The following is a 25,904-nucleotide window of genomic DNA, read 5'->3' on the forward strand; positions in this document are numbered from 1 at the left end:
ATATTCCGTTTTGATAGATTTTAGTACAAGAATAAATACACAATGTCATAAATACGGATTTGTTTAACACCAATAGATACATAACTGAAATTAAACAAATTTTAAATGTAGGCAATAAAAATATGTGTAGATTTTAATTATGCAACAATGAATAGGGAAATTGGTAACATTTATTGGAATAACACATTGACCAAAACGATATCTAATCATGTATTGAATTGTATAGAAGTATGACACAAACATCCGCTTTGGTTTAGTTATATTCACAATGTTAAAAAAAATTACATGCCTGGTGGAAAAAATGTTGATCTATTATTTAGTTCAGCATGATTTTTTAATGTATCCGAGCAGATTCCATAAACAGGATTATAGAAATTATATCTTTAAAATGGAAAAAGATATTAAACTTAGTATTAAAGCATTTGTAAAACTCCAACACTGTGCCTATAGGGTGTTCCAAAAGAATGGCAGGATATCTGGGAATATTCAAGGGGTAGGGTAAAAGTAAAGCATTAGGGGTGTAGAATTTTTCACTGGGTATCCGAAGATGATCTTGAATTTAACCTGGACCATAACCTTCCAGGTCATATCAAAGTCACGATTTTTCTTAATGGGACTCCAAAATTTTGATCCCGGAAATGGAAAGAGCGGAAAGTTGTACGTTCGGATATGACCTTCAAATGACCATGAAGGTCAAGATCAAGGTCAAATATCAAAGATAATGGAATGTCATTGTTGATCAATAGTGATCGCCGAAGGTAACATATCGTCCCTCTTATCACGTAGGGGCGTATAATCCAAGAAATGGATATACACATACGCCTCTACGTGATAATAGGGACGATATGTTCTCGGTTAAGTCAATAGTGATCACCGATGGCAGCATACGGCCACGATCAGTTAGAGGCAACGACTAAAGGCAACAGTTGGTCACAGTTGGTCATTAGTGGTCACCAAAGGTAAAAGGCGGTGATTGAAGATCAACAGTGGTCACCGAAGGTAATAGACGGTCTTGGGTGGTCAATATTAGTCCTCGATGGTAACGGAATAACCAACTTGACCTTGAAATGATCGGAGAAAAAGGAATTTGAGGTCAGAGCGGGGTCAAATCCAAGGTCACCAGTTCATCAAGAATTCTAGAACCATTGTGGAGAACATTTTTCCTGGCGGTTATTCTTACATTCCGTTACTGTTGGGCCACTTTGGGACTCTTTGATATTTGACGTTGATCTTGACCTTCATGGTCATTTCAAGGTCATATCCGAACGTAAAATTTTCTGCTCTCTCCATTTCCAGGATCAAAATTATGGGGTCCCATTTAAAAAAATTCTCGTGGCCTCGATATGACCTTGAAAGTTATGGTCCAGGTCAAATTCAAGGTCACCATCGGATAACCCGGGAGAAATCCCAAACCACTTGTGCTTTACCTTTACCCAACCCCTTGAATATTCCCAGATATCCTGCCATTCTGGAACTATACCCATAGGTGCACTATGGGTAAAACGTTCAGAATCTACACAGATAGTAGACAAGCATTACTGATCTTAAGTAATCATAAGATAATTACTAGATCAGTATGGGAATGCCACCAGGTACTGTCGTGGCCTCAGTTTCATATCTGTATGCTGGGTCAAGGGACACGAGTGGTGCATTGGCAATAAAGACAAGCTAGCCAGGTGTGTATCAATATTTTTGGACCCGGTCCCGCCAGTGTGCTTCTGCTGTCAGCACTTGCTGAAATTATTAAGGAAAATAACCACAAAGAGTTCATGAGAAGGTGGGATGAAACAAAAAGCTCTCAATTTGCTAAGGAGTTCCTAGAATACCCCACCAAGGATGCAATCAAAAATACTTGGCCTTGTCTAGGTCAAATCTTCGCCTGATGACAGGTATTCAAACTGGACACTCTTGGCTAAGAAAATACCTTCACTACACGAGGAAGTGTGAAACATCCCTTTGTAGGGGTTGTGAACAGGAAGACGAGATAGTACTACATGTGCTATGCGAATGCACTGCCTATATTAAAGAGATTTCCCTGAGTAACGTCACCACTTTTTCTCTTTAATAGGTTGGTTAATGGCTCAGATGAATTGATCTCCTAATGGTAGGAAGTACAAGGGGCCCAGTGGAGCCAAAGTGCTGTCGCTGCTAAGCTACCCTTCCCACAATTCCAGATTCCAGAGATTTCGCTTATCCCCTGGCCTACGAGGAGTTGGGATCTCAGACCAATGAGCGTCTTTCGTGGAGATACCGTTTCCTTAAGATGATGGGCTTCCTATACGCTCAACCAATTACTAATAAACAGAAGATTGCAAACCATAAGCAATGCCATAAGTATAATTTGTGAGCAACAATACAAGTTAGTAGCAAATACGAGCATCTTATATATGTCTTAAAGAGTGCCTACTTCATATGATCCTAAACAAGTGGACGCCAAACACAAACGTTTCTATCAGTTTGCTATGATCAAATATATAACCCCGTGTAACAGTTAAAAAAATTATTGAATGTAACCCATATTACTGTTTACAACTTGCGCATTTTAGATAATCTTGTTGCTCGAATTTGATCCATCGCCACCCTGTATCCATAAATTATACCTGATTTTGTAACCGTAAATCAAGGAGATGAGTATTTTATTTAGGTGCGCCCCGTTAGATTTGTTTATATTGCGCCAGCGAAAGCTATTGCTTCCTGTTAGACATATAATTCTGTTTATATTAAAGAGAGTGGGTCGCTATAAAAGACGCAAAGTCTAGCCAGGCTAAAAGCTGGTAATTTATTGTTTACCAAACATTTCTATTTTAACCTATAAATTCTAAAAGGTTGTATTTTGTCGGAAATTTGTAGTTTTAAACAAATCACGTAAACACGTCAAAAATTATATTACTAAATTCCATAATAATTAAAGAAACGTTAGAAAATTGTATAAATAACACAGGCCGACAAAAAAGAATGTTTTTAGGTTTCAAATCAACTAAGGATTATGGCTGATCATAGAAGTGGTTAAAACTTGGTAGGACCCTTACGAAGGGTTAAAACCTTTCTAAAGGTTTGCCGCCAGCGTAAGTTGGAACTAATTAGGTCGTGTTAAGCTATTCTTAAAAACACTACACACTTGAGATTTTTCAATAGAATTGAGTTCTTGTCTTTTTTACCCTTGTTCGCCCAAAAATACATACATACATAGGGAAATACACCTTACACTTCTTCTTTCATCATAATTGTGTTTTTGTCCTTTTTCGCTCTTTTTGTTCTAAAAAGTGCCGTCTGCCAAGTTTAACATCAGATTCGTGTTCAGCACCCAAAAAAATACATAGAAAATCAGTCATCTAATTAAAATCGGGATAGAATAGATAGTCTTCATATTTACCAAGAGGAGACTTGTCCCTGCGATTACATAAAATCTAAACAATGAAAATTTACACTTTGTAAAATAGATGTTATTGTTGGTATTGTTACCTTTTATACATGGGTCATCACAAAGCAGTTATCTCGACAACAGCCGGGTCGTTCACCGGAAATTAAGAGGGTATATGAAACAAATAACAAAGTTACTGTTCTGTCAATAAAATCAAATAAATAGGTAACTCACCGGGGGGTTTCACTCCCCCTAACCTTAGGATTTAAGGTATATCCTTCCATACGTTTCCATTATATCAATTAGTAAATATCTATCATATAAGTCGTGGCTCCCCCGGACACCAACTAGTTAGCATCCCAATTACCGGGTGTGTGAGTCAAACCCCTAGATAAAACCAATCTAGGGTCAAACCACATTATGCCACCTACCTCAACACCACCCAGTATATGTCAATCGAAGCGCATGTAAGACCCCATATAAACTTACAAGGCACACTTCGAAGGAACCACAGCCTCTAATTAGGCCGGGAACACCGCGCGCATGGGGTTTTCAAAAACATAAACAAGTATGGCATATTACTCACAAATTCACAATTCATTAAACAAATGTATTCAAGCTAGCACACAGATATAATAATCGACCTTATTCGGGCGATAGCCAGGCACCACTGTCTCAAAGAACACCCTCTTTCAGTTTTCGGCGTCCCGGACTACATCTTTGTATATACCCATAAATTACATTATCTCAAGGGCACATAAATACTTGTCTGGCGCATTCCGTGTGAACAGCTGAGGCCTGATTCAAAGCAACCACGATTGTTTCATTTCTTAATAAAATATACAGGGTGATTCAGAACTTATCAAAAAAAAAAATTCTGGATGTACAGGGGACCCTTACAAATATAATTTTGTAAAGAAAAAATCAAAAAGGTCAGTTCGAAATTGATTTAAAAATACACTTCTGCACGGCACTGGAAATTGGTCCACTGTAAAACCTGACCTCGCACAATGCGACCGGTATGGCGGCGTCATAAACACGATCAAAAACTTTCGCAAGGAAAGAAATATGTAAATGGAATTTTATCGCACCTATTTTATAGCGGCAAATTCAAATGCTTTTGCATTAATTAATTATTATTAATAAAATTAATTTGTGTTTTTAAATAATAAAATCATTTGACATACCCGATGCTGCAACAGCAATTATTCAAAATTGAATCCACTCACGTGTAAACACATTTGGGCCCGTCTTACTCACTTTCTACGAACTAACACAAATGATGTCTTGCTTCACCATAACACAAATACTTCACCATAATACAAATGTTGTCTTGCTTCACCATAAATTAAAGCGATATCCATCAACTCTGAGTTGCTATACACGCAAGCCATTTTTGACACTAACTACTAAAAAACTGATGTAAATACCACAGATAACAGGTAAAAACTACCGCAACGACGGATTTCAGTATCAGGAGTCACATGGCTCTCCACGCGTATTGCGAATGACGCTAGAGACTACAGTTGTCCAGCTATGTAGTGGTTTAATGTGCTATAACTTCAATAATTTTTTTCTCAAAAACTATAAGGATTTTACAATTTTTTTTTACAATATTGACTCCATTTCTCATGCCGCATCTATTCCCAAATTTTTTTGGATAAGTTGTGAATCACCCTGTATATTGATTCGTATTATTACAACACATCAAAAATAAACTACTGTTACATCTTTGTACTTTTCTTTGGTTTCAGCACGTTTATAAGAAACCAAAAAAAAAAAACTTTTTTTGTAGGCATTTATAATATGGAGATGGGAAACAAATTTGAAGCATTATAAATCTTTCAACCGAATTCAGAAAAATTAGTGAAAAATATAAGAATCACCCTCGGACTTTATTAATTCAATTCACCTCAAATTTCTTTCATAAAATCTATTTTACAATTAAAGTTATCACTAGTAGCATGAGATGAGATATTACATGATGTAGACGTTTTTTTTTTTTTTCATAACATTTTAATGCAGTTTTTTCACTAGTTTTAACTTAATTTTTAGATTGTAATCAATTAATTATATGTGATTGGAGGAGCACTGAATAATATTTATTTTCCTAGATTTAAATAAAAGCAACATATTTTTCATGCTTCAATTTACTGCGAGAGAATCAATAAATTAAAATGGATTTGTTTTTAAATTGTTAAAATTACATTAAGAAAAGAAGAAGAAATTGGCATTCCATGGTATCATAAATCTTACAAAACCTGTTTTTTAAAAACATCTTTGTGACGTTTGTGAATAAAAATTCATTTAAAGTAAATAAAAAAAATTACTTCTTTAAAGCAAGCTCAAAACTTTTATCGTTTGTACTTACTGTCTATCAGAACATTATAAGTTGTGATGAAAATATTACAATGAAGTTTAAATATTAAGTACTCCCGAAGTTTCGGTTTGATAAAGTTCTCAGGACGTAGCAAATCGTTAAAGCTTTGTTCAGCATTCGTGCAGAAAGTGACAATTTCATATCCATTTTTAGTGTAGCTTTTATTGCACGCGAGAGCAATAACCGCTTTTATTAAAATTTTAATAGGCTTTAAATATTAAAACTAATATGGAATTCCTAAAAGCGTTTTATTAAACATATAACACACATCGTTATTGCTTAAATCTTGATACAAAATGAAAAATTCGTAGGTACAACTTTTTTAAACTTATTACAGTTATCTAGAATACAAGGAGATTTATTAGAATCCGGCAATATCTTAACGGTGGTTAATCTGAAATCACCACTACAACACCCGAATTAATTTTATTTTTGTATATTCTAATTGGTTACATATGTGAAGTAGTTTTATATCTCGAGAACCAATAAACGGAATTTAACTCTTTTTACGGAAGCGTTTTTCCGAGTACTTTAAAATTATAGTTTTTGAAAAAACTAAATTGCAAATTGATAAATGAAATCTAATTGTTTAAAAATTAAAAAAAGAGTGTTAACTTTAAAAATTTACTGTGGCCGTCCTAATCAACCGATTTCAATTATTCAAAAACCATTTGAGAGGTTGAGCGGTCTTTTCTGTGTGAAAAAAATATCTATCTATTTGAGGCTGTGTAACATTTTGAAAATTCGAAAAAATGTGTTCAAACTTTTTTTCAAAAAATTATTTTGCGAAAACAATCGAACCGATTTGAATGAAATTTGGTGTGTTGTGTTATCATACTCTAAAGATTTTTTTAACAAAATTAGAATGCCCGCGAAGCAATTAAAATATTTTAAAAAAATTATCCAAAAAACTTGATTTTGCCATTTTTCATCAATTATTGCTACTTTGCATCGGTAATAAATTTAAACATTTTTAACTTACAGTTTATTGTGCAAAATTCAATTCTAAAACTTTTTTATTCTTCAATATTCTTCCAAAATTCATAGGTTCCAAGATATAAGTAAGATACTTGGATAAAATAGATATTTTTAAAAAATTTTTAAACATTTTGAAAATGTTCCGAACCTCGCCCAGATCTAGATCCAGAAAAAATTTGCTTGCCCCCTCTCACATCCACCTCAAAACAGATCCACCCTGGTCTATATATAGAAAAAGGAAAATGCGCGTGTATCAACAGTGGATGAGAAGTTGTTTCACAGCAGTATAGCGTCTTGTTGCAACCGACAAAATAACATTTTTGGAACCGCTGGTTCCATCGATAGCTCGGCTGGCTCTCTTTGTAAATGTTTACATACATAGATTGCTGTGTATAAAAGTGTACAGTTTTTATCAGGGCCATTTTAGTATATTTATTTGTACTCATTAATACACATATACACACAAACACCCAGGGAAAACGGTTTTTTACAAGAAGAAAACGTAGCTAACAATAAAAAATTTGGTGTACTAATAATATCGCTTGAAATTTAAATAATAAGGGACACACGTTTTCATAATACAAGTAATAAACTTGAACTATAGTAATAACCCTAAATTGAATTGAGAAAAGCCGTACAAAATGATGGATGAAGTGGTATCTACGACCACAATCATTTAATTCTTTTTCAGTTGTTCTCAATAAGCTTAATTAATTTTGATTGCAATTAATTTTAACCACCGTTTTGCAATATCAACAGTTTTGATTACTAGAAATGTCTATGGTTAATGCGTTCTACTCTCCTACCATTAAGGAATTCTGTCGAGATTTGTAAATACCCACTATGTTTACCAAAAGGTCTGCAAAAAACATAATGCAATCGTTTTTTTATTAATTTGACGACTACGTATATCATTACAGTTATGCAGCTATTGTATAAAAATATGTACATTAATAAAACTATATTCTTCGATGAATTAATCTGAAGAAATTAAATATAAAAAATAAATTGCTGGATCTTTGTTACTAAAATAAAATAAATTTATAAAAATTCAATATTTATTTAGGTATTCGTCCAGCAGTTCGCTCTAGTCATTGCCTAACAATTAGAGCTATAAAATTTAAAGTACCTTTAAACTGTTTAGAATTTGTTTTAAGTGAGTCTCGCTCATTACTACAAATTCGTCTCTATTTGAAGTATTTTCCAACGTTTCTCGCAGACAGCTTTTTTACTACCCAACAGAAGAAAAAAAAACTTTTTTCAGTTGTAATTTTATGCTACATAGAGAACTTTTGGAATAAAGCATACAAAGTCTGTTTATTCCTGGAAAATTACATTACCAAAGTTAGGAGTCGAGTTACACAACATTTTGACACATATAGACAGCTTTTTAGATTAGCTACCACTATTTAGAGAACTTATATTACTGCATTTTCATGGAAAGTAGGTTAAATTGTACTATATCTCTCCATAATGTAATAGGCCGTCTGGTTAATTATGGCATAGGAATTATTGCAGGGTTTATGGGTATTTATGTACTTCAAATTTTGTCCATATTAATCAAAATCAATAATAGAACTAGAAATCAATCGGTTGTGTATATACGTATAGTTCTGAGGAACAGCACCATTTTTAATTGGAATCATAATTTCTTATATTTCTATAATTCGAAATTAGTTAAGTATTCTTGAAACCATCAACGGCTATTGACAGCAAGAGTAATATTGGAATAATTTTTTAATACGAGTAGTACCAGTATACAGGCTGTACCTAAAATATTTCGTCCATCTTTTAAAAAACATTCTGTATGTATAACAAATGAAAAGTTTCGTCCTCGAGATATAAAATCTTTTTTTTTAATTAGACACAAAACCGGCTGAAGAAATTTCATTCAAATTTGGTAAAAAGTCATAACCATAAACGTAGTTCAGTTCAAATTGGTAAAATGTAGCATCATGTATTAGATATGACTAATTATCGATAAATTTCATAACAGCAAATTTATTTTACTTAGTTATTTGTAAAATTAATTAAGACATCTACATGACTTTACTTAGATATTTTTCAAACTTTTCCATATAATACAGTTCGAAATATGAAAAAAAGCGATTCTATCTCATGATTTAAAGAATAATTTTGTTAATTTTTAACGTATCATTATAATTTGATTAAATATTTTGGTTATATCTTATATTTACAAATAACTGGTGATATATCTGATCGATTGTATTATTTTGTTTATGCTGCAACGTAATGAATATTAGATAAAGGATATATTTATTCGTCAATATTTACCTAAAATAATGGTAGATATTTAATTTATGCCATAAAAAAAATCTAACGTACTTGACTCTGGTTTATGGTTATAATATTCATTAGGGAATTATATTAATTATACTTACATATTCCTTTTCAAAATTATTCATTCTTTCTTGAAAAGTAAGTGCTTTCGTTACTTATTCTGTCACTATTGACATTGTCAAGTGCTTACAGATTCTCTGATTTTCTCAGTTACTGGTGTATTATTTTGATTTGTCTCTTTATTATTTTTTTTTCTGAATTACATGAGCTATCATAGAAATTTATATTTTTATCTGTATTTATTTGTTTATTTAAAATAAAGTTGTGCCAACTTTTGTAGTTCTTATTATTAAGTAAACACTGCACAGAAGGAATTGCGCAAAAAATATAAGCATCTATAAAAACAATTCAGGTAGAAATGGAAAGCAACTGTGTTAAATTTTTTAAATTATGTATTATGTGTGAAAAATTTTAACAATGGAAAATTGCATGTCCTTTGACATAGAAAAAAATGTTTCTGGGATTATAAACGTCCCCTGTGTTCTTTTGAAAATGTGAAAACGAGCACTCACTTCGCGTGACTAGCCTCCATTATTTCATGAATAATTATTTTATTAACCCACTTTTCTTTTTATCTAATGTTTCACGTTTTCAGTCAGGGTCATTGCTTTCATCCTTACTTACATTGACGTTAAAACTAAATTTAATTTATTTCTTTCTAGGCGCACGCAAACTAAAATTTAAAAAACAAAGAAAATATTTGGCGACAGAAAAATAGTGGAATAGGCGTTAAAATGTAGTTTATTTATTTACTTATGTATTTATTGAAATATACAGGGTGTTAGTAAATAAGTGCGACAAATTTCAGGGGTGATTCTACATGAGAAAATGATGGCAGTTTGCTTATAAACGTATGTCCGCAAATGATTCGTTTTCCGAGATACGGGGTGTCAAAGTTTTTCTTAAAAACTGACGATTTAATTTATTGCTCTGAAACCGATCGAGATGTGCAAATGAAATTTGGTGGGTTTTAAGAGGTGGTTATTGCGCATTTTTTGACATGCAATTAAGAATTTTATGTTCATCATTGGCGCGCGTACGGGTAATAATCTCAATTTTTTTAAAAGAAAAAATTGGTACGCCACTGAGATATTACAAATTAAAAATCTGAATTCCTCGTTCAATTTGTGACAAAAAATCTCTCTTGCCTTTTCTTCGTATGGGGCGCCGTTTTGATGCAAAAAAATAAAACATCTTAACGCGTATTTTTTATTTCTTTAATACATATCAAGAACTATCTAATACAATAACATTAAACCAGAACAATAACAGAAAATAACACTAATAAAATTTTGAAAAGGCGCAAAGCTACAACAAATGTTCAAAATGACCTCTCTCAGACGTGACACAAGATTCAACTCTTCGCCTCATTGATTGTCGCATTCGTGCAAATATTCCTGGTATATTTCTTATTGTCTCACAGCCGACTATAATTCGGTTCCTCAGGTCATCAACATTTTCAACGGGAGTGGAATAAACTAATGACTTAAGAAAACCCCAAATGCAAAAATCAAGAATCTTAGAATTTCTCATCTAACTTCATCATAGACTCGATAGGTTTGTCATGTCTTGGCCGAACCTCTATACGCTTTCTACTTATTTTGCAAGAATATTGTCAATGTTTCCTTAGTCTGCAATGTCCAGTTAACAATTTCATTTATCCTTATTGATTTACGATTTTGATACTGTAGATCATTTGTCAACTCCAACAACTACAACAAAGCTCTTGGCTTGCTTCCAGGGTTTGAGATTCTGTAGCTGTTGCTAACTTTAATCAATTTTCTCATTACACTCATGTAACTCATGGCCTGGTACCCAAGCTAGGGTCACATCATCTTGTCAAATTATCCAAACAAACCCATACCAACCGATATTTGATATCAGTTGATTGCCTTTATGGCTGGTTATCCTTAACTACAACTTCTTTCTCACTTCGATCAATGTGTTCCTTTCTTCAATCCTGCGTAAATGAAAAGAATTATTGCAAAAAGTTCAAAAACTATTTGGATTCACCTCGATCAATAACTTACCTAGAGTAGGTACGTCATTTTCGATTAGAATATATATTATTTTGAGTATAGATTGATTGTAATGAAACCTAAAGGCTATTATCCTGACTGACCTAATAGCAACTGATTTTATTTGAAAATCAACCGCTATCAATAATAATATGTAATACTATAACTTAACACACCGCACTACATAGGTACTTGTTTTCACATTATTTATCTACCTCCCTTGGAAACTATACAATATTATGATTGGGAACATGTTGCCTGAGAACCCGCGCTATCATAGCCAGAATAAATATTTACCAAACACTTTCTGGGATATGAAATAATATCTGCGAGTTTAATTAACTTGGTAATTGTGGTTTTATGTCCGGGGCTTGCGCCTTATAAAATTAAATTAATTCAAGTCTCCCCAGATTTAAGTACTTAATGAAGTAGACTAAAAATATTGTACACTGTAATACAAAAAATTGTAGTGCTTGTATTTTATATTTCCCGAGGATCAAATGTTACATTTTCTTATTTCTCTTACATTTTATATTTTTAGATAAAAAAACAAAGAAAAACGCTCGATCGATTTTTGGTTTGATCAAAGCACACTTTGATGTAAAAATTTGATCCATAACCTCACGTCGTTCATTGTTTTAACAGAAAGGCATATCGACGAAACTGACAGTTTTTGTGTAAAAAAATATATATATTTTTTTAATTACGAAACTAGTGAATTGATATAAAAGATGTTTGAGCTTCTTTTTGGTTATTAAATAAATGCACTTGATCATTACTGTTTTAACTAGATTTCAAATTATTAACATTGTCGGTATGTCACTTGATCGGTTTTGTTATTGAAAAAGAGTTCGATACGTTTACATCAAATAAAAAAACGATTGGTTGAAGGATATTTATCTTTTTTCGTATAAAAATGAATGTTTATACCTGAAGTTCCTAAAATATGGATTTATACTAAAACAAGCGGCAGGAAATATTGCTTTAAACAAAAAGTTTCTTGTGAATACGAGCCGAGAAACACTCAATAAAAAGTTAGATGGTGATAAATATTCACGCTGAAAGCATATTGTTTTAAATAACTCCGAAATGGCTGTTCAGATTCAAATGAAATCCTTCACAAGTTTTTGGATTATCGATACAGTAACAGAGGTGTAGGAGGTAAGAATATTTTCTTAAAAAAAGTACAGTACATATTCTGAACCTTTTAAAAAACACAAAAGGTATCGATTTCAATAATCGGCTCCATTCGCAGAAAAACTCTCAGTAATTGGTTTGATACCTTTTGATGATACAAATTCTGGATATACAAAGTGCCACGTGTATACTTGCAATTTTGCTGATGCTTAATATCAACGCAAGTAAAAAAGTTAATAAGAACACTACTTATGGTGTTATTTTTTAATGCTACACTGTAAAAAATCGGTGTGAGTGAAAGCAATAAAGGTTCTGAGTGAATCCATTGGTTGAAATTATTGAGTACATTTTCATTCAATATTGGGCATTTTAATCATTTTACTCAATTGTGATTATACAGGGTGGCCAAATGATAACGAAACAGAGCCATTTTCAGGAACTGCGTCAAGATTGTAGAAAAACGCTCAGACCCGTCGATTTTAGATTAAAGGGGGACATTCTTTTCTGGTATTTTTAACTCCGCCACTTTCACCTCCAAGCAAGGGTAAGCATCACCCCAAAATATTTATATGGCATTGGGGGTTGAGTAATATTTCTTTTGAAAGCTCTTACAATTCTCTTTACAACAGACTTTAAATTTTATAATTCCGCCCAATACTTTGAAAAAAATTTACATTTTAAAATTTAAATTATGTTTAGTTGCTTACTTACTACTTAGTTGATTAAATGTTCAAACTGATGACCGCCCGCTTCCATACAAGAATAAAGATTTTGTTCGAAACGTTCGCGCACATTCCGAAGCATTTCCGGAGTGATTCGACGGCATTCGTCGACGATTCTTTGACGCAAATCTTCCAGCGACGCTGGCTGTGTTTTATAGATTTTACTTTTTAGGTATCCCCACAAAAAGAAATCAAGGGGCGATAAATCCGGTGATCGTGGAGGCCACTCAATGCTGCCTCTTCTCCCAATCCAATTCCGTAGAAAACGTTGGTCCAAATACTGACGGACAATTAACGCATAATGCGGAGGAGCACCGTCCTGTTGAAAAATCAAATGATCTTCATCATACTCTGGAACATTTTCAATAATATCAGTCAAGGCAGGGTCAATAGCGTCTTCCAGTAATTGCAAATACATTTGGCCAGTCAAATTACCAGGTAGAAAAAAAGGACCCACCAGCCGGTCACCGAAAATTCCAGCCCATACATTTAATTTTTCCGGTTGCTGTGTATGCACCTCGTGAAAAACTCTTGGGTTTGAATCGGACCAATAGCGGCAATTGTGACGATTTACCGTCCCGTTCAAGAAAAAACTGCATTCATCAGAAAAACAGATGTTAAAAAGGAACTGTGGATCGTTCCCTGCTCGCTCACTCATTATTTCGCAAAATTGCAAACGGCGGTCATAATCATCCTCATGAAGTTCCTGGACTAAATGTATTTTGTATGGATGGAATTTATTCTTCTTCAAAATGGTTTGTATGCTAGTTCGATTGATCCCAGACACAGATGCCAGCTGCCTCGTACTTAATGTAGGATCAAGATGAACTTGTCCCAAAACTGCAACTTCACTAGCTTCATTAACTATAGGTTTTTCAATTTCTCGTTTTTTATTGGCTACGTTCCCTGTCTCTTGAAATTTTTTTACTAACTCTAGAACATACTTCCTCCTGACATGTCGATCTTGATGTTGTTCATTAAATAGCTGAGCTGTTCTATTCGCACATTTATTGTTCATAAAGTAAAGCGAAATGATATCTACCCTTTCCGCAATGGAATAAACCATAGTGTTTAATTTTCAAAAACACAATTAAATAAACTACCAACCAACGCTTCCAAATAATACTAGAAAATAATTTGGAATCCACTAATTTTACGTTCATTGTGTGTGTATTGCATTCATTTCTGTTTTTTACAAAATTGTTTTTTTTTTACGAAAGTGATAACAAATCGCCAAAAACCAATGTAACGCAAGAAATACTAAATTTATACCATTGGCGTACTTAACTCGAATGACTGACATTTTTACCGTTACTAATTGTTTGTACATAAGTTTCAACTTTAAAATCAAAATTCTTAATAAGTATTGGGCGGAATTATAAAATTTAAAGTCTGTTGTAAAGAGAATTGTAAGAGCTTTCAAAAGAAATATTACTCAACCCCCAATGCCATTTAAATATTTTGGGGTGATGCTTACCCTTGCTTGGGGGTGAAAGTGGCGGAGTCAAAAATACCAGCAAAGAATGTCCCCCTTTAATCTAAAATCGACGGGTCTGAGCGTTTTTCTACAATCTTGACGCAGTTCCTGAAAATGGCTCTGTTTCGTTTTCATTCGGCCACCCTGTATTTAAACTAAAACTGAATACTATCACTCAAATATAGGTACTCCTTTTTATTTCCTTACTCTTCGCTAATGTTTGCCATCGGTAATTTCAATTCACGAGTAAATTGTTAGTATGCAATAAAACTGACTTTTGCTTTATTGGAATTTCATGTAAATTATTTTCTGATTTTGATAAAGTCATAAAACTGTCGAACTATATCAGTTTAGACTCGCATTATTACTAATGGAAATAATAACTTGTATGACAATACAAGTTATTATTTCAGTTTATTTTTTCAGAGATAATCTAAATTTGGTATATTAAAAATACGTGAATGTGTTTTGGATAGATATTTTTTGCTGTTTGAAGTTTGACACAATATTACAGCTATATTTTGCATTTATATTGCTACAAAGCATATTATTTGGCATTTTTATCTGTTTTAAAAAATAATAATAAGGAATGGACTATTTGTCATATTTAACATTTACTTTATACGTATTTATTCTTTACTTCGTATTTAACATTTAAGTACTTCAGTATTTATAATTTAGGGAGAGTAGAGTTAATCTAGGTCAACGAAGTAAATGTAGATACCCGTCAGTTACTTCAATATTTCTGTTTAATTTGTCACAACTTTGTAACATGTGCTATTTTCCTAAGTTAGAGAAAATATTTTATTGATGCCTCAGTGCACCGAAAATTAAAATTTATGGTAGCAAAACTTGTAGTTCATAAATCAGCAGCACTGGAAAAGCCATATAAAGCTTGAAGAAATATGCCAAAATGTATCATAACAGATACTATGTTGTTTACTAGGGTAATAGAAAAATAAGTAAGTAAGCAGAAAACAAATGAACTCCGTTTGAATAAAATGTGAAGTGGTAAGAAACGATTTTTCATTCTGAAAATACCAGAACACACAGTTCAGTTTGTTTCAGAAAATGCTTCAAATCATGCTGTTATATGCTAAATCAATGCTTTATCTACAGAAATGTTAGGAAATAGGATAATTACATCAAAAACTCACCAGTTCAGGATACCCCAGAATAACGTGTACAACGGAGGACCACAGATTCTAGGACTGAAAATAGGCAGATCTAGGCTAATTCATGTATATCCGAAATAGCTTCGTTTGGCTGCTAGATGGCCTCAAAGTTTGTGAAAATTTTTTTGAATTTTGTAAATAACTCGAATACGTATGAATCGATTTTGATTATTTTTAGGGTGTGGACTTTTGCTTTCAATCTACATATTTTGGTGTTATACAGAGTGTTTTTTAAAACCTGCAACTCCTACAAAATTGATGAATGGTGATAATATCCGTTTATAACTTTTTTCTCTTTCGACCAATAGTAACAACTATTTTTTGTTTGAAGTTTTTAAGTCTCTTGTAGAATTTTGGTTAAATGAGCGGTTTGGGTACAAAAAAATATTTTTTTATCTACATTATCGTGCCACCCATATTATAATAGTTAACAAAGTGTTAGTAGGGCACTGATTTTGTAGGTACCTGACAATTCTTAGTGAGTGTCTACGAGGATGAGATATACCACCTGTTACTTCATTTTTCGGTATGGATACACACACATATACGACGAATTATAATGATTTACAACGTGCCTAATTTTATTTAAAAAAATAGAAAAAACAATCAAATACAACGCATTGATAGTATTATTATTGACCCTGACAATTTCGTTTAGAATTTTTGCAAAACATTTTACCTGATTTATTGAAAGGTGTGCCGTTATTGCTCAGAGCTAACATGCGGTTTATGCATATTATGCGGCAGTATCTGAATCAAAAATTTCCTCGTCGATGGATCGGTAGAGAGGATAATGTTCCTGTTAACTGGCCTGTTCGTTCACCAGACTTAACACCTTGCGACTATTATCTTTGGGGTACTTTGAAAACAACAGTGTATGCTTCCACATCTAATACTGAAGAAGAGTTGTGGAGGCATACCCAAATTGCTAAAAATGTTTTAAAAAATTGCCATCAAGAACTGCAAAGGGTGTCCTTTAACTTTTTTCGTCGAATTAACCTTTATTGTAGAAAAGACGATGGTCATTTTGAACAGTTTTTATAATAAGTTGTACTAAAGAACATTAACTTTGTTACTTTTATCTCCAGCATTTTTTATTGTATTTGATTGTTTTTACTAATTATCTCAATAAAATTAGGCATGTTGTAAATAATTCGTCGTATGTGTGTGTATCCATATCGAAGTAACATGTGGTATGGTATATGTTGTCGTAGCAAACACTCTTTAAGAATTGGCAGGTACAATGACTTAAAGATCAAACTGAAATTACAGTTAACCTACAAAATCAGTACCTACTAGCACTGTTAAGTATTGTAATATGGGTGGCAAGATAATGTAGACATTTGAATAATATTTTTTGTACCCAAACCACTCATTTAATCAAAATTCTACAAGAGGCCTAAAAACTTCCAAATGGTATCACCTACCAAATAAAAAATAGTTGTCATTATTGGCCGAAAGGGGAAAAGTTACGAACGGACATTATCACCATACATCAATTTTGTAGGAGTTGTAAGTTTTAAAAAACACTCTGTATAACATCAAAATATGTAGATTGAAAACAAAAGTCCACACTTCAAACATAGTCGAAATTGAATAATAGGTACCTATTCGAGTTATTTATAAAATTCAAAAAATTTTCACGAACTTTGAGCCCATCTAGCGGCTAAACGAAGTGATTTGAGATATTTTTATTTTTGTTTTTTTTATTTTATACACCACCCAACAGAAAATTCCATTTACAGAATGGGTAAAAACAGAAAAATATAATACATGTAATAACTAAATAACATAATATGATATAGGTGAATTAGCCTAAATCTGCCTATTTTGAGTCCACGAATCTGTGGTCTTCGGTTGTACATGTTATTCTGGTATACCCTGTATTGAAATTGCTGGATGCAAGTTTTTCCAAGTAATATTTTATATATGATTCAGAAAATCCTCAGTGCGAGATATTTCTAGGTAGGCAAAATTAAATTTATAAATCAATCCTCGGACTGATTCTTTAGGCGCAAAAAGTTATTTATTAAAAAAAAAGAAAGAAATATTTTCACTGTGAGAAATTCCATATTAAAGTTTTAATAGAATTTCTTACAATTACTGATGCTTTTGAGTTTAATTTATATAACAGAATTTTTGGGCTATGAACATAGAAACTATTTCTTTATGAGATGCATTTGAATAACTGTAATTGTTTTAAGTGTAGGCCTTGATAAAATGGCTACAAATTTAAATAAATACTTTTAATGTATTAATTTATGTTGATTGGTTTCCATTTGAGTATTTGAATAACAATTATTTTCAATAATGTGCGGCAGCTACCACGATTAATGATTCCATTTCTCTGTTTTATAGGTACTAAAATCACCAACGAGTTAGTGAAGTTTTAGTGCCAGTGCCAGAAAGTTTCGCATATATAACCGTGATAATTACGACAAAAGTTACGCATGAGACCATTAATGTTGAAAACGTTTCCCACTGTACTGCAGAGCGCAGATTCGCAATGTGGCTGCCTATTAGAGCATGTATGTCATATTTCCGGCAGATGAAGTAGTCTATCTGTCGTATGGTCGCCTTATTTATGTACCCTTGTCCCCCTCACCCGACAGTCGAGCAAATATACCCATTAGAACTACCTCCCTCGAAGCGACAGAGATAGTATCGAACCCTGCCGTGCCGTCTACTAGTACCGATTCCGGGAAAAACAAAAAACCGTCCGTTAGCGAATCGCATTGCAATCCAAAGCCCGGGCCGAGTAATATCGGTTCCCTCGAAAGACCAAAAACCCGCGAAAAGAAGTCAGAACAAAATTTAAATCTAAATGGTAATAAGTCCAGCAAGAGTAAGCCAGTGAATCCCCAGAAACTACTGCCGGATTTTTACGGTTCTCTTGAAAGACCCACAAGAATTCGCGGGAAAACTCCGGAACGAGCTTTCAATTCGAATAGTAACAAATCTAGCAAATCCAGTAAGTATAGTTCAAGTTCATCCAAGTCGCGTAGTCAGCCCAGCGGCAGTCGAGAAAAAGTCGAAACCGAACCGACGACCTCTCAAACACATATTAGAGACAGAACTTCATCGGACTCTATTAACGCCAAACCCCAAAAGACAAACAAATTTAGAAGTAGTTCCTTTAGATCATTCTTAAGACCGTCTTCGAGTCGCGACAAAACCCCGGAACCAACGCCCGTTAGACCGGACAGAAAAAAAGACAAGAAGGCTTCGAAAGTGGTCACACCTAAACCAAAGTCTCCGGTTGCCGAAAAAAAGCCATCTTATTTCGACCTTCCGACGGTCCTTCGAGAAAAAATCGAGATCCCGCGTAGTGAAATTATAAATACCAGAAGTGACCAAATTCAGACGGTTAAAGTCGAGAAACCGATAAAACGCGAAAAATCCCCCGTAATCAAGTTTTTTCGCGCCAAATCTGCCAGTCCGCGGAACTCGCCACGCGATAGGCATTCTGTGGATTTTGACTATTTGTTCAAACGGGACGCTAGTCCTGGGAAGTTATCAGTGCATTCGGTTCCGCAGTTAAAACAAGGAGAAGGTTCAGGCACCAACCTGGCTGGCCAACAGAATTCCCCGTCATCAGGTGAAAGTTCCACTCTCTTTTATGGCTGTGTGAAGTTACTGCTTACTAACGTACTGTTTTAGTTTGTGACTAACAGTCTAGTGTATCTGTTTTTGTAATTGAGTATTTAACCGTCCAATTCATAAATCCCACGTTTCTACTAGTAGCGGTGGTGGGCTCCGAGCAAATAGAAATGGGTGGTACTAGAAAATAAAGATATTGTTTTAAATAATCAATTAATCAAAAGAGAAAATAGAAAAAAAAGAAGAATTCAAAAAATAGAAACAAAATAATATAAGAATAATATTTACCATTATTTATTTTATTATTTGTTACCATTTAACTTACTAAAACTATCTAAAAATAACATGGTAATAAATAACATTTATTAAGGGTGTTAATGAACTTATGTCAAATATTTTTGCCACATATCCGTTATGTCAAAATGAGGTAAATACACGGATTTGTGTTGGGTAAAATGTAATTTCAAAATCTGACTTACCTCAACATTGCAAGGAGCTACTTTTTGAGAACTGCTGATTTTCATAGGAGATGTTCGATGTACCCACCATTTGCTTGCACACAAGCTTCAGCGCGACGTATCCAATTCGTTCGCACGCGTTGCAACATTGCCAAGTCCTCTAGAATCGTATTACAAGCTTCGGCAATACGATGTCGTAGTTGGTCGATGTCACGAACTTGGAATACACTATATTTTTCACATATCCCCACAAAAATAAGTCTAAAGAGGTGAGTTCTAAGGACTGGGGGGCATCTAACTAGGCTGCCGAGGCCTATCCAGCGATCGAGAAAAGTAATGTTTACAAAGTCGCGCACTCTCCGAAAAATGTGAGTGGTGGCTCCGTCAGGTAATAACCACATATTTTGCCGAATATTTAATGGCACGTCTTCCAATAACTCCGGCAAGCGATTTTGCAAATGATCTAGATATGAAGCATCGTCTAAGCGTCTAGGCAATTCAAAAGGTTCTATTAAAGTGTCTTTAACGATACCGGCCCACATGTTCACTGAAAAAGGCACCGCGACGTATTTCGGGAGCATTTTTGATAGTCCAGTGGTGAGTGTTGTGGATGCTACGTACACCATTTCGACTGAAACATGCTTTATCTGTAACAATTGTTTGCGCTGTAAATTGAGGATATCTTGCATGTCCTGAAGCAACCATTCCCAGAAACCTAGTAGTGGAAAATCCTCAGGAGTAAAAGCTTGAACACGTTGAATATGAAATTTTTATTTGCTGTGCGATATTTCTGGTGCTACGATGCGAATCTTCTTCGACGAGGCGACCTCGACGCGGTTGTACTTCATCGGTGTCCAAAAATCTTTACGCTACAGCAAGAAATGTTCGCGGTGCAGGGGCACGTTGTTCAGGATATCTTGCACGGTACATTTGACAAGCTCTGTGGGCATTTTCGTTTGCTTCGTCATAAATTATGAGCATAGCATAAAATTCACGGTAATAAATGCGCCATTTTCAAAAGAAAACTTGGAAATACGGCTATTAAATGCACTCTCGAAAAACAGCACAGCAATCTCTACAACAGTGTATTACAAACTGACTTTCGAATACAGTCCGGCTTCATAAGAAACCTACAAGCTCGTAAAAAGTTTTACAGAATTTTTTGTAACTCGCCGCGATAAAATACATGTATTTCAGCAGTTCCAAAACAGTTTTAAACACATTTTTAATTAACTTTTTTCTCTATGACCTTAAACGTCCGAACAAGTTTGTGACATCAGTTAACTCCTTACCTTAAAATTTTTGACATAAGTTCATTAATACCCTATATAGTACAAAAAAAATGGCCAGTGGTCAAAAACCTTTAATTTAAATCGTTTAACATCCGATTCTTTTACAGAAACTTAATATGAAATAAAACTAATACTTATTTTTGTTTGTTTGTTTATCTACTTGCATAAATCCATTTTAGGTTAAAAAATGCTTTTTTTGCAAAGTGAAGATTTGTATCTATAATTAGTCATATGTTTTTTGACACAGTATTTAAATCAAGATGATCACCATCTATTTTAACATTTACCTTGTTAATATCGTCGTGTGAACATTATTGATTTGAAATTAAAATATTCAATTTATGTAATATGTAGCAATAAGATATAAGGCGGTAAGTAAAACGGTCCCACAATAAAACCTTGAGTTAGTTGCTAATACATACATGTGAATATTTGACACCAACTCTCTGATATCTTTGTGACGTAGTTGATTGAGCTTTTCATGTAAATAAAAATAACGTAACATAGCGAAAAGTAGTAGATGAGTTATCGTGTGATCCGGTAGACTTAAGGTAAAAAGCTTATCATTACCAGGTGATATAGCAATATAATGTTACTTCTAAATTCTTAACAAAATGCTCCTATTCTCAAGAAAAAAATTGTCTACAGTATCCGTTTTATAATAACAAATGGCTGAGCATAATTTGTGTGCAAAAAGTTGTTTTACATTTACAGATCGTGTAAATTCACACTTTTATCGACAAATTAGGAATAATACCTTTTAAAATGCAAAAATATAACGTAAAAGAATGTTATGTATAAAAATAATATTATGTAAAAAAGCCTGTGTGAATTTCCACAATTTTATCAGTGCATGATTAAAAAATATAATTTGTTTGGTTTGTTCTCTTGAATGAAGAGGCTTACAACATTACACAATTACACCATTACAAAATTACAAAATTACAAAATTACAAAATTACAAAATTACAAAATTACAAAATTACAAAATTACAAAATTACAAAATTACAAAATTACAAAAATGCAAAATTACAAAATTAACATACTAGTGGCGTCGAAATTCTGGGATTTTTAGTGACAAATCTTCAAATATTTCTCCCTTTGGCTAAGATAGTACGACTACGTACATAGCGAAGGTAGCTATTATAATGCTTTCTGTAACTAAAGTGAATTATTTTCCTTAGTGTTTCATTTATTTTACTTCTGCGAAATTATGCTTTCCTGGAAATTAACGTTTAAAAATAATTTCTAAAAACTGAAAAATTACAACCATTATAAGTATTTTTTAGATATTTAATAAACAAGTTTTGCAGTTTGCATTCATTTCATTAGCAAAATCCTTATTTTTTTGCTCAATTTACTGAAACTGAACGTAAATATTCGTCGGCAAAAATAACTTGTTGAAGCTGAAAACTATACTACAGACATAACAACATTAGTCGTTTTCAGGAAATTTTGTAAATAAAATTTTAAGGTTCACAAAATTCGAGGTAGTCGTTTTACCGCTTCAGTACTATTTATTTTATAGCGTTCCAGTTTAACACTTCTAGAAATAATTTTAAACGCTTTCTTCATTGACGGAAAGAAAATGTGTAACCGATTTCCATATATTATTAGTTACACTATGCTTTAAACATTTTTATTTTTAATATATTATGTATTTGAATGAGATAAGTGAAAATTATAGTAAGCCCTACAAAAAAATTAATATTCTGGATGTTTTTAAATTTTACTAATTACATTGCTTGTTTCAATTTTAAAAAATGCAATAGAATCATTTTTGAAAATTTAGAATTCAATTAGTGACGATTATTCAATTTTATAGTTACTCAAGTACACTCACACTCGCATTTTTATACTTAGCTGCCTCCGCTTAACTAAATATTTTCTCTAAAGTAAAAAATTATAAAAATATAAGTAAGCAACCCAAACATGTAATTTTAGATGCTTTATAATTTAGCAGATGACTGCGTTCAAAATTACTTTTTAACGTAATAATGGTGGTAATCTAGATTTTTGCTTCCACTAATAATCCTTTATAGTACTTATCAGATGACATATTTTTCCACGATTCTGGACTAATAGCATTTTAATGACAGTTTATGGGACATAATTCTTGTGTATGTTTCACACAATATTGAATTTATACAGGGTGATTCACAACTTATCCAAAAAAAATTGGGAATAGATGCAGCATGAGAAATGGAATCAATATCATAAAAAAAAATTTTTGTAAAATCCTTATAGTTTCCGAGAAAAAAAATATAAAAAAGTTATAGTACATTCAACCACTACATAGCTGGACAACTGTAGTCTCTAGCGTCATTCGCCACGTGGCCTCAGCGACTCCGAATAACGAATTCGGATTTTGCAATCGTCATTGGGATATTTACCTGTTATCTGTCGTGTTTACAATAGGTTTTTAGTTGTTAGTGTCAAAAATGGTTTGCGTGTACTTGGAGTTGACGGATATCTTTTTAATTTATGGTGAAGCATTTGTGTTATGGTGAAACAAGACAACATTTCGTAGAAACTGAGTACAACGGACCTAAATGTGTTTACACATTTATGGATAAAATTTTGAACAATTGTTGTAACATCGGGTATGTCAAATGATTTTATTATTTAAAAACACAAATTAATTTTATTAATTAATAAAGGCAAAAGCAGTTTAATTTGCCGATATAAAATAGGTGCGATAAAATTCTATTTACATATTTCTTTCCTTGCGAAAGTTTTAGTCTGTTTTTATCATACCGCCATGCCGATCGCATTGTGCGAGGTCAGGTTTTACAATGGACCAGTTTCCAGTGCCATGTAGAAGTGTATTTTTAAATCATTTTCGAACTGCCCTTTTTGATTTTTTCTTACAAAATTGTATTTGTAAGGATCCCCTGTACATCCAGAATTTTTTTTTGGATAAGTTCTGAATCACCCTGTATAATTATACCTTCTTGATCCTACTAAATATTCAACAGTATTCTATACAGCGTTCTATAAGAAATTGAATAATTTACATCTGAAGATCCCAATAAACGGATGTTATTATGAAAAAATGGATTTCAGCTAAGTTTTTATGTGTTGTCCAAGTCTCCGTATATATTTCGCCCCAATAATCGGGAAAGCTTAAGAGTGGCTTGTCTGCTGCCATAATTGGATCTACACAATAGGATAGCACTGTCTGTTATTGATTGTTATTCTGAATTTAACACGAAGGAATATAGGTACGGAAAATTAAATAGAACAGAAGCTATTGAGGAATTGATGAAGCTTTGAATTAAAGGATGAAAAATAATCAACAACAAACTTGTACAGTGTGTTTCATTACATTTTGCAACCCGCAGAGAGAGAGAGAGAGAGAGAGAGAGAGTTATGGCAAACTGTTAAATATAAAATTTTTGTGCATTCTTGTCTTGAATGTTGTACATGTTTAAACAAATTAATATCACAAAGGTGTTACAATAATAATGTCCCTTTCTTATTATTATAAGGTGTTTTACTTTGTATGTTGGCAACTTTCAAAATCGATAAAACTATGAAAAATAGTGTACATTTTCGAGATATGAGTAGTCAAATTTGAATAGTGAGGGTTGCTTCCGCTGTACAGCAAAAATAAAACGCTCTCTCAACGGTGCAAATAAAGTATTTTTATTGAAAACTAAGCTTGTGAAAAAAAGCCGTGTTGTCGGTTAGAGCGTTTGCTGGAGAGTCCCTCTTGATGTGGAGTCGCTAGCAGCGGTACCTGGTCCTTGGCGCCACTCTGCCGGGGTCGTCTTGCGGGAACCCTGGTGCGCCCGGGTGCATCGGACTGGCGCTCTTGACACAACACTCAAAATGGGTCACTTGCGAACATGTGTACCCACAACAGTTTTAATGTTTTTTAATATCTTTGAAACGGATTGAGGAATCACCGTCATATTTTGAGGATTCTTCCTGCTACTAATGGGCGTTAATTGACGCTAGAATAATAACGATAAAATGAGTACCTTTTTTTGAATTCAATTCATTACCAAAATCGATATTAGCGCTGTTTTCTTAATCTTTTTGCTCTTTGGTGCTTTTTTAATTTCCTAACCATTTTGTGAAAAATTCGAGAACTTGTTTAACAAACCCAGCATACTACTGTTTCAGTAATCAATTGAAATATCGCATGTTATGACAAAATTTAGACTTTAAGGTTTAGCAGCACATCCAATATCATAATTTTAATAACATTTAAGTTAGACATTATCATAATAGCTCTTTAAAAATTTAAAAATTTCAAGGAAATTTTCAAATTCGGAATATGCAGATAGTCACTACATTTATGAACTTTATGAGGATTATGATTTATCACCAAATTAAATTTGGCACGTACTATTCAGGACACCTTATACAAGTAATATTAGAATATGTTATTTTACAACTCATTGAAATGTACTTAGGAGGTAATTCAACCAATTTTATTAAAGGGAATGTAGAAATTGTAACATGAAACATTTAATTTTATAGTTATTGGCACATTTTTAATTAAGAAATAATTAACTTTTTATAGTTTTTTCTGCATATATCAAATGTTAGCCAATGTCGTTTTTTGGCTAATTTAATAGTACTACCTATTATTACTTATTACAGTGCCTTACATTTTACAATTTCGAATAATACATACATGTTATGTAATTATCACCCTCCATGGTAGTTACAACAACCATGATTCTTTCAATTTTAAAAAATGATATTTACAGTTTCTTCTATTCCATCGTAAGGTATTGAATATTTGTTAAAATTTTGCTGATGCTTATGGTGACTATTTTTTTGGTACTTTTTATTGTAGTATCAAATAGGAATCTCGGTTATCCCTGAGGAAAATCTATAATAATTTTTAGAAGAGCATCAAATAAGTAAAATGTCCTCAAATCCGTAGAACTAGAGTAAGGGTCGAATGACTATGAGATTCAATTTTCT

The 25,904-nt window shown here is 33.0% G+C and overlaps 1 protein-coding gene across 1 annotated transcript in view; it reads left to right on the plus strand.

Moving 5' to 3' along the window:
* Positions 1-25,904, plus strand: part of LOC108908470 — a 462,859-nt gene that overhangs the window by 22,739 nt on the left and 414,216 nt on the right. The window contains exon 2 of the mRNA XM_018712513.2: positions 17,968-19,207. Coding sequence (XP_018568029.1) covers positions 18,136-19,207 — 1,072 coding nt within the window. The 5' untranslated portion in view covers positions 17,968-18,135. The remainder of the gene's footprint in view (positions 1-17,967; positions 19,208-25,904) is intronic.

This window comes from Anoplophora glabripennis, unplaced genomic scaffold (genome assembly GCF_000390285.2).
Source record: "Anoplophora glabripennis isolate ALB-LARVAE unplaced genomic scaffold, Agla_2.0 scaffold240, whole genome shotgun sequence".
In the NCBI taxonomy this organism is placed as follows: domain Eukaryota; kingdom Metazoa; phylum Arthropoda; class Insecta; order Coleoptera; family Cerambycidae; genus Anoplophora; species Anoplophora glabripennis.